The sequence below is a fragment of the Sylvia atricapilla genome, chromosome 10, assembly GCF_009819655.1.
Source record: "Sylvia atricapilla isolate bSylAtr1 chromosome 10, bSylAtr1.pri, whole genome shotgun sequence".
Lineage (NCBI taxonomy): Eukaryota > Metazoa > Chordata > Aves > Passeriformes > Sylviidae > Sylvia > Sylvia atricapilla.
This window is the reverse complement of record NC_089149.1, coordinates 8,945,474-8,958,522: the sequence shown is the minus strand read 5'-3', so window position 1 is coordinate 8,958,522 and position 13,049 is coordinate 8,945,474. Positions and strand designations below refer to the sequence as shown.

At 37.2% G+C, this 13,049-nt stretch overlaps 1 protein-coding gene across 1 annotated transcript; it reads left to right on the top strand.

Annotated features, from left to right (window-relative positions):
• Positions 1–4,813: 4,813 nt before the first annotated feature.
• On the top strand, positions 4,814–12,977 carry LOC136365741 (cytochrome P450 2J5-like). The gene is made up of 9 exons (XM_066326443.1): positions 4,814–4,984; positions 5,985–6,147; positions 6,653–6,802; positions 8,238–8,398; positions 9,275–9,448; positions 9,676–9,817; positions 10,473–10,660; positions 10,776–10,917; positions 12,604–12,977. The coding sequence occupies exons 1-9, from the start codon at positions 4,814–4,816 to the stop codon at positions 12,780–12,782; spliced, it is 1,470 nt and encodes a 489-aa protein (XP_066182540.1). The 3' UTR covers positions 12,783–12,977.
• The last annotated feature ends 72 nt before the right edge of the window (positions 12,978–13,049 follow it).

Sequence of the window (13,049 nt, the reverse complement as noted above, 5' to 3'; positions counted from 1 at the left end):
CATCGAAGTTCTTCAGTAGCATTCAAGGCACCTATCTCAACCACTGTTTACAAGGGCAAGAACACTTCCCTGGAGGAAAAAAAAAGATCCTTCCTTACACAGTAATTAATCTGGATTGGATTCCAGGAATTTCTTCCAGTGCTCAAGAACTGGTTGCAATATATTGCAAATATATTTGCAATAACCATACTGTCCTGCAGGAAAGGAGGAGTTGGTCCTAGGCTGTCTCTAAACCTCTGTCTCTAGCAAATTCATCTGAACAAGTCTTACCTCAAATTTTCTGTTCTGTCTACAACTTCTGACATTCCAAGTGCAGCATCTGGGCTAAAAGATACTTCTCTGGAAAACTGTCAGAAAGAATGCTGAGGCTGCAAAATACTCAAACATTAGGAAATGCCAGAAGTAAAACTGTCTGTACAACATTAATTACTTCTTCCTGACACTTCAGTGAGAGAAGGGTATGTGCACAATATTAATTTGTGATATGTATATTAATTTGTAATATTATATGTTCACAATATTAATTTGTGAAATTCTTTCTCTGTTCAGCTCTTCTGCAGCTGACTGCAAAGCACTGCCAAGATTATGCAGCACTTCACAAACCAGGGAGACTCAAAGGGCACCAGGCCATGGTAGCTCCCACACCATTAGGACATACAGCACCAGTGCAAGGTCTGCATTGCTTTCACCTAAATAGCACTGCCTTACAACACCAAAATAGGCAGACTAACCAACCAAACAGCCCAAACAACAACAACAAACAAACAAAAAAAAAAGACAAAACAACAAAAAAAGGGAATGTTTATAGCAGTTGCTTTCCTTCCTAATAGCTAGAGCTCTTGCTTTTTCTAGTTCTGCTTTCACTGCATGCCAGTGATGCCAAAAATTAGGTAAATCTCTATAAGATTAGATATACCAACTGGTTTTATTTTGAGGTGACTGGGATGACTATGTATTAGTAGCAGGAAGAGAAAGTGATGGATGTTACAATTCATTGTAATGCAGAGTGATAAAATTTAAATGAACTCCATCAATGTGCACGAATTGCAGGACATAAGTGCAACAAATTAAGGACTAAAATACAAATAAAGTAATTGTGAGATCAAGCAGGTGGAGGTGGGTGTTTACAGAGAAGCTTTCTGCAAGTAAATTCTTTTGGAGAAAATCAGTTTTCCTGGTTCCAATATCTTCATTATATGTGAAAAACACCTCTCAATACAAGACTTATTATTATCTGACAAATACTGTCACAAGAGCTCCTTGGCAGAGATGGAAGATGTTTAGTCAGCTCAGAAAACCCTCTTTTCTAATGAATGTTTTAGACCAGAGGAGTGGGAAGAAAATACAGGGAAAGAACAGAACAGAAACAATCATACCTGCCATCTACAACTTGACTTTCATTAGTCAATCTTCAAGCTCTTTCAAAAAGTGAACATCAGGGTTAACAAGCCCAGAGAGATAAAGCAAGTTCATGAGTCACAGACAAGCTATGAACAAATCTAGAAACAGAATCTGAAATTTCGAGTCCCATTCCAGTACTTTGTCAATGCAACCTAAAAAAATCATCAATCTTTCACTCCCAACAAAACAGATGACAGCAGGAGGCAAAAACCTACTTTATTTATAATGCTTATCAGCAAAGTTCTCTTTTCCTGAATTGAACAGAAACACAGAATGGGAATTTCTTTTGCTCACATTTCCCTTGTGTTTACTCCAGCTGTGCTGTAAGCCACATTCTTTCTCTCTCAGTGCTTGCCTGGACATAGAGTGTCAGTGTAACTCTCTTCCCTCAGAGTAATTCTGATGCCTCCAGTTAACAGCTCTTGTTATGAAGCCCTTGAAAGATCAGAGAGTGCAGGGGAGGAAGGGACAGCTAAGTTGAAAAATCCAAATTCGTGTCTCCACTGGTGGGGAGATGAGGGTGGGGGTGTGAAGGAAAAGTACAACAAAAAACCAAACCCACAAACAATTCCAAAATCTGCTTAGCAATGCCTGTGCTGTTTAGCTTGAGACCAGGCCAGGCAGCAAGAACACCAGGCAGTGTTTTCTAACATGTGCTGAGCCTGTCCCTGCAACAGACAAAAAAATGAGCCCTAGTTTTCTGTCAGAGCAGATGACACACGCTCTGGGCAGAGGTGTGCCAGGAGCCCTTTCCACCCCTCATATGCACATTCATCATTTGCTTCACACCTTCCTAAAGATGCTCTTCTTTGCTTCCCACTCCTGTGGCCTTAAACTTTCATTACAAAAGCAGGTTTCCTCATCCGCTCAAATGATCAAACTTAATACCTGTCATCTTAAGTGGAGATGCAGCTCTTGCAACAGTATTTGTGTCAAAGATCAAGCAAGATTTCTGTGAACAGCCACTACTCAATATTACTGAAAATATTAAAATATACAGTATTGAAACAGCTTCCTTGCTTTTTCTCTGCTTCTGAATTTCAGCCCAAGGTTTTGTGAAATAACTTTGCCTCACTGTATTTCAGTTTGCCCACAGCTGTCATCTATATGTAGGAAAACACACTGCCCAAAGTGTTCAAAGGGTCAGGCTCAGACTAACGCTCTTGGTGGGTCTAGACTTATTCAGATGGACCCAGATTTCCCTCATATTAAGCCCTTCTCTTCCATTTTGTTTTCTTCTCTTAAGCTGCATCATAATCATTGTTATTAATAGGCAAATTCATGGCTTAACTCATCTTAATTCTGGTAATTTTAAGTGGATATAAATCATACCCTCACTGATGGGCATGAGAGCATCAAGATCTTTCAGAAGTCTTTAACTGTTGCAAAACTTGCAAACTTAACAAGTGATTCTGTGCACAAATAAGAAATAGAACAGAACTCACTTCCTTTTAACCAGGCAGGATCAGCTGGATGAAATGGGGAGAAATAAAACAAATGGAGAAATGAAGTTCTGATGTACACAAGCAGCAAGTGAATTTAGATAGTTTTATCAAGTAATTCATTTTAAAGTCTCAAATAGCATCAAAATCTGAAAAAATAGTTGGATAAATAACTGCTCAATAGCATAACTCAGTAACACTGCAATTTTTTATATACATATGGAACTGTCAGAATTGGCTGACAAAATCATAAAAATTACTGAATTTCAAATTGCTTTCCTCAGTTTTTGTCAACTTAACTCTTCAACTGTAAGGTTCGTAGAACCATACTGCTGGAAATAATGCTTATCAAATTTTTCTGTTTCCATTTCTCTGCCCAAAAAACCTAAACAGGTAACAGTGGTACAAAGGCATAGTCCTTGGCCTCTGATGGCTGCTCCACTTCCACCCTTCCTGCAAAAGCATCTGCACATGCAGCACACTAAAGCAGAAATGTTGCATGGAACTGCACAGAAAAGTCAACTAGTGGCTGCTCAGGAAAGTAAGGTGAGAAAATGCTGCAATGTGTCTGCTGCCCTGTGAAACTGCTCCTGTGTTTCCTGTTGGAATGTGAAGTTATTAAAATCCACTACAGAAAAAAACCCAATTGCCATCCACACATTTTTCAAGACTGAATCATGCAAGATTATACTTACCAAATTTTCTTTTACTAACCCCCTCACACAAAAAAATTAACTCATTAGAAAACTAATTGAAATTAGTGTCTGTGTCTGTAACTCTCCGTTTCTTAAAGCTTAATTCACTTCTTAAGAAGCCCATGGATAGCATTAAACTTTTATATATCAGGATCAGAACATACATTGATTCCAATCAATAACCTTAATTCTTCAGAAACTTTTTGAGCTGAAAAGTGCAGGCAGAAAAATTCAGCAAGCCTGCTCAAAGAATTACGATAAAATTTTCAAACAGGCAACTTGTACAATTGTATGGACTTCCTTAATCTCTTACTTAGACTCGAAGATAACATTAGTTAGGTTCTTGAACAAAGTGTTGAAAAATACTGTGTAATATATCAGTAAGTATAAAAAGTAATTCTCAAAGTTTGCTACACACTGGTACAAATCTCTCTGGTAGATTTATGGGATCTATAAATCAGAAAGGATTAAAAGTTTTGCTTCTTTCTTCTATTTATTTGTTCTTCTCCACAGCTCTAATAGAACCCATGCATGGTTTCATCTCCAAAATTTGCACCAGAAGATTTTAAAACAGCATACAATTAAATTTTTTTAAAAACAAAAGTTAGAGAACATCATATGATCTGATGGATAGAAAAATAATCTCTCACTGCTGTTCATGTAATATCATACTTAGGATATGATAAAAGGGGAAAGAAGACACTCCAAATAATTAAATTACCTTTTGTTTTTCTTATTAAAGAAAATGATTTATCTTTGTGCTGCATTAATTCATTCTTTTACACCTCAGAGACCTCAGATATTGTGTAGATGTTTCTTCTTCTGTCAAGAAACCACACAGTAATTTTAGTATTTCAGAATGATGATAATCAATGCATTTCAATGTTTAACTACACGAAACTGCCTGAGGAATTAACATTATGCAAAACTCTTGAAAATGCCGGATAACTATTCAATAATTGGCACTTTGACCCACTATCAACTAAGAAGGAAACAAAATTCTGAATGACAAAAGAGACAGAGAATTACAGATCATTAAAATAAGGTGGGTGTGGCTTGGCTAACCATGAAGGATCACATAGTCTGGTTTTCTGAGGACTTCAGGCTTGGGAAAACTCGATTGTCATAGAGAGATAGCTACAGGAGGCATATCCTTAGAAAGAGTTTGAATTCCGTAGAAGAAACAGCTCCACAAATCCAAATTTCAGAAGCAGTCATACATTTAAAAAACAAACAAACAAGCAAAACTCAGTGAGAAGTTAAAATTTTCAAAAAATGTTGGGGATTACTGAGATTTTTATAACCCTAGTAGCATGTCTCCTGATTTTTCAGTTCCTCAAGCTGCAATGGATGCGAACCCAGCTTCCTCCAGGACCAGTTCCCCTCCCTATCATTGGAAATTTGTGGCTGCTGGACTTCAAACTTCGCCGAGAAACTCTCAGTAAGGTATGTATTTATCTCTGTGGTTGAAAATCAGTCCGAATCTATTTTAACTTTAATTGTGTATTGCATAAGAAAAGCCTAAAATGCTATTTTTTTAAACCTCAAGCTTGATTACCAGCCAGTTTCAAACACTCTGAGAACCCTGCACAGTTGAAAGTCTTGCTGAGTAATAAACATCATCATTACTTTAGTCCTTGCTCTTCTCTCTCTCTTTTGGTTACATTCTTACAAGCACTGTCATGGAATGGTATTTCATTAGCAGTTTCATTCTGATTCCATGTTGATATTCACCCCTCTAAGCCACCTCTAGCTGAGCTCTGACGACACCAGTGCTACTGGAACATCTCCATTAGAAGACTAAACAGACACTTTTTTCCTCGTTTTTACAGCAAAAAGATTTCTTGTCTGCCATAAACAGGTTACTGCTAAAACAAAGGAGGAAAATCTGATTGCTGTTATGCTTACAACAAACCAATCAAGCCAATCAAAACTAATTTTAAAAAGTAAGGAACTTGCTTCATGCTATTACTAGGAAAAATATAAGCATGATGTGATGAACAACAGAGGAAAATAAGAAAAATCCTGTGGAAGCTATAGAAAAGAAAGCAAGAACATTTCTTTGCTTTTTTGGTAAGTTGGAGACAAGAAATATGATAATTTTGGTTCATTGATGAAATAAAATTAAAAGCTCTAGGATTTTGCCTCTAATAACTCATTCTTTGATTCAGAGCTGACAAAGCAACCTGCTGTTTTTCTTTCTGTGAAATTTTCAGAGGTGTTCTTCTGAGAGATGTCCTTAACATCTATTCCTTAAAGAACAATTATCTTCTGTTCCCAAAGCACATTAATAACAGAGAGGTAACTTTTTTCTGAAACCTGCAATTCAATTTGATGCCAACAAATGGGTTTAGTTACAATGACAGAAAGCTCTTAAATAAAATTATACTTGAGTGCCTGCTTTGGCTGGTTTATAGTTACAAATCTTCTGTTATCAATTCTTCAGTTAACCAAAGTCTACGGAAACATCTACACTCTGTGGATGGGACAGACACCTCTGGTAGTGCTGAATGGATACAAAGCAGTAAAAGACGGCATCGTCACCCACTCAGAAGAAGTTTCTGGAAGACCTCTCACCCCTTTCTACAGGGATATGATGGGTGAGAAAGGTACAAGATATTCCACAAGACTGAGAACAAGGTGCAAAGAAGATGCTTTCCTGTGCACACACACCAGCTACTGCTGTACCAGGGCATAATGTTTCATGCAGAGCTAAGCATGTTGAGGAAAATCCCAAAATTTCTTGTCTTACAAAACACATTGCTCAGTCTTTTTCCTTCCCAATACATCCAAAGGAATACTTACCTGGAGAACTTGCCCTTCAATTGTGTCATTTTTAAACCAGAAATATAGACATCTTATAGACATCTTACAGATATAGATATATCTACAGACAAGGCGGTTCAATCCTCACTGAAACCCACTCAGTTTCCAAGGATCCATTTATGAGCAGCTGGGGGTCATAAAATCCTCACAGTCCAAAACTCAGCTTCTAAAACCTAAAATCATTGTGTCTTGTTCGTGAAATACAACCTCATCTAAATCAAAATTTGCCTCCCTCAGTGAAAGGATTTCCCTGCCCAGCAATGAACTGAATGTTTCTGTGTTTTTCAGGTATTTTCCTGACAAATGGCCACACTTGGAAGCAGCAGAGACGCTTTGGCATGACAATTATAAAAAGTCTGGCACTCGGTAAGAACAATTTGGAGCATCAAATTCAAACAGAGGCTCATCACCTTGTGGATATCTTTGCAAATACAAAAGGTAAATGCACTAGAAGAACAACACTTAGAGCTTTTCCTGAAATATTAGGGCTGATAAAAGTTTCACAGTACATTTTTGCAAGTAATGTAGATACTGTGGATGTTAGTAGAACTTTCACTGGCTTCTTAACTGCATTCTTTGCAAAAAATGTTTTGTCTACACAGTGGGCAATATAAAATTGGGGTTTTTTTTAAATAAGGAGAGTTTTTTAAATGTTTATTATCAACACAGCTGGTAATGATTCTTACACTCAAGGAGTACAGAAAAATCCTTCTTAAAATACACAATGTGTGACCTGTTGGAAGTCATTCTAGGACAGCAAGATTTTAGGATTTGGCAGAAGAAGAATACCAACACAAGGAATGTATCATTCAGTTACCCAAAAAAAACTTCTTTTCAAGGTTTGGATGAAATAGAAACCAATAGAATTTTAGCAAGCTGCCAAAATAAAGCAATTAAATATAAATATTCTGAGCAGCCAAATCCCTCATCCACATCGTGTTCCACGTGAAAACACAGAGAGGTTGCCTGAGGTCTCTCTCCAACTCTGCCTGGACCAGGCTCACCTCTTTTCCAAGAGCAACATTCACACATCTTTAAAATGTAGGATAGGAGATGAAAAAAATCATCTGCCTCGAGTCCCTGTACAGCCCAAAGCTTTACCTACCTTCTCAATTGCAATCCCTTCTCAATTTTAAACTCAATAAATGTATTTATTCTTTCCAAGAACAACCAAGAGCATTGGACTGAAGTCAGGAATGCATTTTCCATAGGAGTATACTTCAAAAGTTGTCCTTGCTATTGAAATGTGTACTTAATTTTTTCTTTTTATTTAATCCTTTTCAACGGCAGATGTATTCCACCCTATTATATAAGCTTTGTTGGTTCAGTCTGTGGAAAAAAATTACATCTACGGTTGGACTGTTAAGCTGACACTTGAAAACCAAAAAGAGATAGGTCAACAGAACTAAGAAATAAAAACTCCAATTTTTTTTTCTGTAATTTTGTTGGTGGTTTTGTTTTTTGTTTGTTTGGGGTGGTTTTTTTGGGGGGGAAGGCATGAAGATTGTTTGTTTTGATTTTTAACTGCAAAACTTAAATATCTACCTCCATATTTGAAGGCATATGCTCTAATTAGTTGCTTGTGTTCCTACACAACCCAGACCACAAGTCAAAGAAGGGAAAAGAGATTTTATGTTTGCCTTTTCAAAACTGATAATCACTGTACTTGACGAGAGTAAAGAGCAGATTGAAAATTAAGATTCTGTGCACTTATAATTCATGCAGTTAATATGTATTAAACCCAGCTTTCTTTATGTGAAATTTTTCTAAAAGTAGTCTGTTCCCTTTTGTTTTTACCATTGAAAAAAGTCTTCCTAGTTTTTTCTTGCAGTAGTCTATTCAGAAATACTTATGGTACCTCTCATCTTCACAGGTAAACCTTTTGACCCCCACACTTCCATCGTCCATGCAATTGCAAATATCATTTGTGCTGTTGTTTTCGGTCATTGCTTCTCCTCTGAGGATGAATCTTTCAGCAAACTCATCAAAGCTATTTATTTTGTAATCTACTTTCAAGGTACTATCTGGGGCAGGGTAAGAACCTAACTTTCTTGTTCTTGTTCCTTAAGGTGTATTTGCACTTGACAAATCAAAAGAAATTACAAGTCAGAGACAACTATTCACAAACATTTCCATTTCCAAATATACCATTGTTCTACAAGCCACGGTAAAGTAATAAATCAATACATACCTTGCATATGTAATTATTGGCTTCTAATCCTTTTTTGTCTGTAAATCACATCCTAAAATTAAAATTCTAGATCATCACTGCTTTTCACAAATTTCTAATGAGCAATTATTTGCAGAATACTGTGTATTTAAGATTCTTAGTTCTTAAAATGAAAGCAACTTCTAAAATTTAATTTTCTTTTAGTCTTGCAAATCCAGACATGCAAACAATAAGAACTGTATTCAAATTGATGCTCTTTTGAAGAGATACCTTGCTTCAATTCAAAATTCGTATTACCATCAAGATCTGAGTCATTCTTAGCTTCCTATAAGACACAGGTACCACTTTATCACACCAAGAAGAATAGTTTTTAAGTTCTTGAAATCCTAGCTATTGCTTAACTTGTGTAGATTTTGGCACACTGGCATGCTAAAAGGCTATCAAGGTTCTTCGTAAGAGGACGCCTAAAAAAAATTACAGTAAAAAATTCAAGGTTGAGAAAATCTGTTTGTGAATCAGTTTCAACACTCAATTACTCACCCATTTTCAGAACTCCTGTTACATTATTAGGTATTGATCCAAAAAGTAAAATATAATCATGTTCCCAGTATTTAATCTCTCTGACTTGCATCTATTTGCTCTCACCCCAATTTTGTTGCCCAGGTGTTGCAGCGACTTCACAATTATCAGAAAATCAGAACAGGGATCTGACATTCTTTGCTTTCTGTTTAACACCACAGCTGTACGATGCTTTCCCATGGCTCATGCACCATCTCCCAGGGCCTCATCAGGAGGTGTTTGCATACAGTGACTTCATGCACAGATTAGTCATGAAGGAGGTCCAGGCTCATGAGCGACAGAACACAGGTGATCCACAGGATCTCATTGACTTCTACCTGGCTCAAATAAAAAAAGTAAGTATCGGTTTATTACACTCCCTTCCTTGGCATCAATGCCTACTACAAACACTTGCTTTTCCAATAACTGCCAAAGGATTTTACATGCACATTCTATTTGTGTAGCAGTGAAGGTTTTTGATTTGGTGGGCTGCTCACTGTTATCATCAATGACAGTTCCTGTGGCACTGGTGAAATATCTGAAATTATCTATTTCATAGTCTTCTTGTGAATATACCCTACAGACCAAGGATGACCCTACTTCTACATTCAATAAAGAAAATATGGTTCAGACTGTGGTGGATCTTTTGCTGGGAGGGACAGAAACAACAAGCACCACCCTTCTCTGGGCACTGCTCTACATGGTACAATACCCAGAAATACAAGGTGAGCAAAAGCACTATCAAAGAGAACTGCATTCAGTATTACAATGAGTGTCATTAGTGTATTAGCCTAATCACTTACAAGATATCAAAAACCCCCTTGGTTATGCACATGAATGGTGGTACATCAGCATTTGAGATCCAGAAAATGGAAGGTCAATAAATGAAACAAACAGGTGCTTCCCCATCTGGTTCACCAGCAAAACTAGCAGAAATTCATAGTAGCCACAGTTTTACCTCACTAGGTTGGCAAGACAGAATAACAAGTTAAAGACATTTCATACACAGCCTAGCCTCCTCCTAACCTTCAAAGCAGAGAAGTTTTTAAAAGATATCAAATCTGATACATACTTATAAACAATGGAAATTATGCCTGGCATTTCAAATTTTAATCCATTTTTTGAAACACAGAATTGTACTATCCTCATCACCAAGTAGGATACATCTTACATAAGACATCATCCTGTGCTTCGGGGAGATGTGTTTCCTTGATCAACTGAAACCTACACAGCAGTCAAACCATGTACCAATGCATTTCACAGCAACATAATTTATTTCCCTCGAACAGGACATTCTCATAGAAAAAATTGCTGGAAAAAAAAGAGGGGAAGAGAGGTGGGGGGGCAGTGGGAAATCAAAGTATTTTAATTTGTCTACAGAAAAGGTTCAAAGAGAGATAGAGGCTGTTCTGGAGCCCTCCCACATAATCAGCTATGAAGACCGTAAGAAGCTGCCCTACACAAACGCTGTGATTCACGAGGCTCTGCGCTACAGCAACGTCACCTCTGTTGGGGTCCCTCGACAGTGCCTGAGAAACACAACTCTGCTGGGTTTTCACATTAAAAAGGTACAGAGGATTTCCCCCCTGTTTCTTACCTCTTTGAGCTGTTAAAATTCAGCATTTATATGACATAAAGAGAAGGAAAATCTATCGAAAATAAGATCTCTGCCGCTTCTTGCAGGGCACGCTTGTGTTGCCAAATCTGCACTCTGTGGTGTATGACACTGAGCACTGGGCAACCCCTTGGAAGTTCAACCCAGATCATTTCCTAGATTTGTATGGCAACTTTGTGAACAAAGAGGCATTCTTACCTTTCTCAGCAGGTAACACCCTAACCTTGAATATTCCTGTTTGCTGTGTTTCGCAGCAAGGTTAAAAATATTGTTTCTAAGTTCTAAAATTTTAAAAACATACATTTAGAAAAATGTATTTGACACAGAGATTTAAAGTCAGGTCTTCTGCTTTAAGAGCCACAAATATTGTTGTGCATTTTGTATTTGTCATATATTCAAACAGAGGATAAGTATGGCTGGAAGACACAATGCTCTTTCCTTGGCATATACAGGGTTCCTACCATAAGGATATCTGAGCTTCTTATCTCCTAATGTGTTAAATCGAGGTAATTCCCTGTGAAATCAAGGTAATTCTCCTAAATCAGGAAATTGATTTTTTTTCACCTTGCAAACAGGAAGGCCAGTGACAAAAGGAATGTGACTTTTCAAAACATATGGAGAAAATCTGTGAAGAAGTAGGAAACCAAACTCAGTTTCCCAAATCCTACACTAATAGTCTAGCACCAGGTTTTCTTTTAACTGTAGAAAACTAGCAAAATCCAATAGATTTTGTAAGTTTTCAGTAGAATATTATTCAACCAAAAAAATTTTAACTTTCAAAAGCATATTACAATGTACAACTTAACTAACTTACAGTCCAAAATGCAGGGATTCAAAGATATGGAAGGGAAAAAAGGGGGGGAAAAGGGGGAAAAGCAGTATAAAACAACTCTAGTGAGTTTCTCTAGTCTACCACTTTCTCCAATAAACTGATTATGAAAAAAATATAGCACAAAAGAACAAAGTGGTATCATTACTAAAAAATTCACAATAAAACCATTGGGAAACAGCTGTATTTTTTTTTTTTTTGTGCTACTGTGACATACTACAAGACACTTCTTGTAGAGAAAAAGTGAAGAGCATACTGAGTAACACAGATCAAATGTAGTAAATTCAGATTTTAAAAAAAATTGCCTAAATATTGTCAGTAAGTCCTAAAATCATATTTGTAAAACAAGTATTTATCATCTTACCTCCTTCACTCACCAAATGGCCATGAGCAACTAATTTGAGTTCCCACTTCAGCTGTGGCATAGGACTAATTTCTTTAACTTGCTCTGGTTGTTTCCTATATATGTAATCTGAGTATTTATATACGCTGAATATCTATCTTCAGGGTTTTTTTTAGTCTGGAATATATAGATATCCTGAAATATCCTGCGTAATCAATATGTCAAAATGAGTCACTGAGTCTATATATCACTGCACATTTCACTCCCTTAGCTCACACATCTGCTCCTGACAGTGTTAGGGCTACAAGGACTCAATATACCCTTCTGAATTTCTGTTAAAGAAATCCTGATTACATCCTTCTTCTTGGCTCCAGAACTGCATCCCACAATGCTCCAGCCCTCACTTCTCAACAACCAGAATAAGACTCTGAACTATATGAATCTCTGAAAAATCTGGCTTACCTAAGAAGAGAATTGCATACACACCCCAGGGGTGAAAAAAAACCCCCTTAAACAAACCCAACCAAAACACCAAATCAAACACTTGACAGAGGTGCACAGTTTCTCAGTTAAATGTTTCCCCCCTCCCCTCTAAAACATCTGTCCTTACAGAAGGAAATCACTATCTTACTTTAACAGAAGTTATGGAACTCGGTAGAATTTTGTGCAAAGTTCTTCTACAGAATTTAACTACTCAGCCAACTCTTTTGGTTTTCTTCTGCAGGGCACCGTGTATGTTTGGGGGAACAGATGGCACGAGTCGAACTGTTCATCTTCTTTACCAACCTCCTTCGAGCCTTTACATTCCAGCTTCCTGAGGGAGTGAAGGAAATCAATCTGGAGTACATTTTGGGTGCAATACTGCAGCCACATCCATATAAACTCTGTGCTATTCCACGCTAGTCTGCAACCACACTACAATGCTGAGAGATTTCAACCTGTTAGTGCAGTTCCTTTTAAAATATGATTCACTATTCTATTCAGATGGAGGTAGCTCAAAACAGTTTTTATTTAGGAGGTCTGACCTCATCTACTGAACTTTCTGAAATGAAAATAAGTCTACTTGCCAAACTCACATAATTGAGTCTTAGGCATACACACACAATATTTCCAAAAAAATATATTTTCACACTCAGAGTAGCAGTGAATTAGCTGTAGGATGTTAGAGAA

Bases quoted from the DNA above. Each gene is read 5' to 3' on its own strand.
- LOC136365741 (XM_066326443.1), top strand. From the start codon at position 4,814: ATGTTGGGGATTACTGAGATTTTTATAACCCTAGTAGCATGTCTCCTG. The intron at 4,985-5,984 runs GTATGTATTTAT...TCAATTCTTCAG, and splicing joins GCCGAGAAACTCTCAGTAAG to TTAACCAAAGTCTACGGAAA. The intron at 10,918-12,603 runs GTAACACCCTAA...TTTCTTCTGCAG, and splicing joins ATTCTTACCTTTCTCAGCAG to GGCACCGTGTATGTTTGGGG.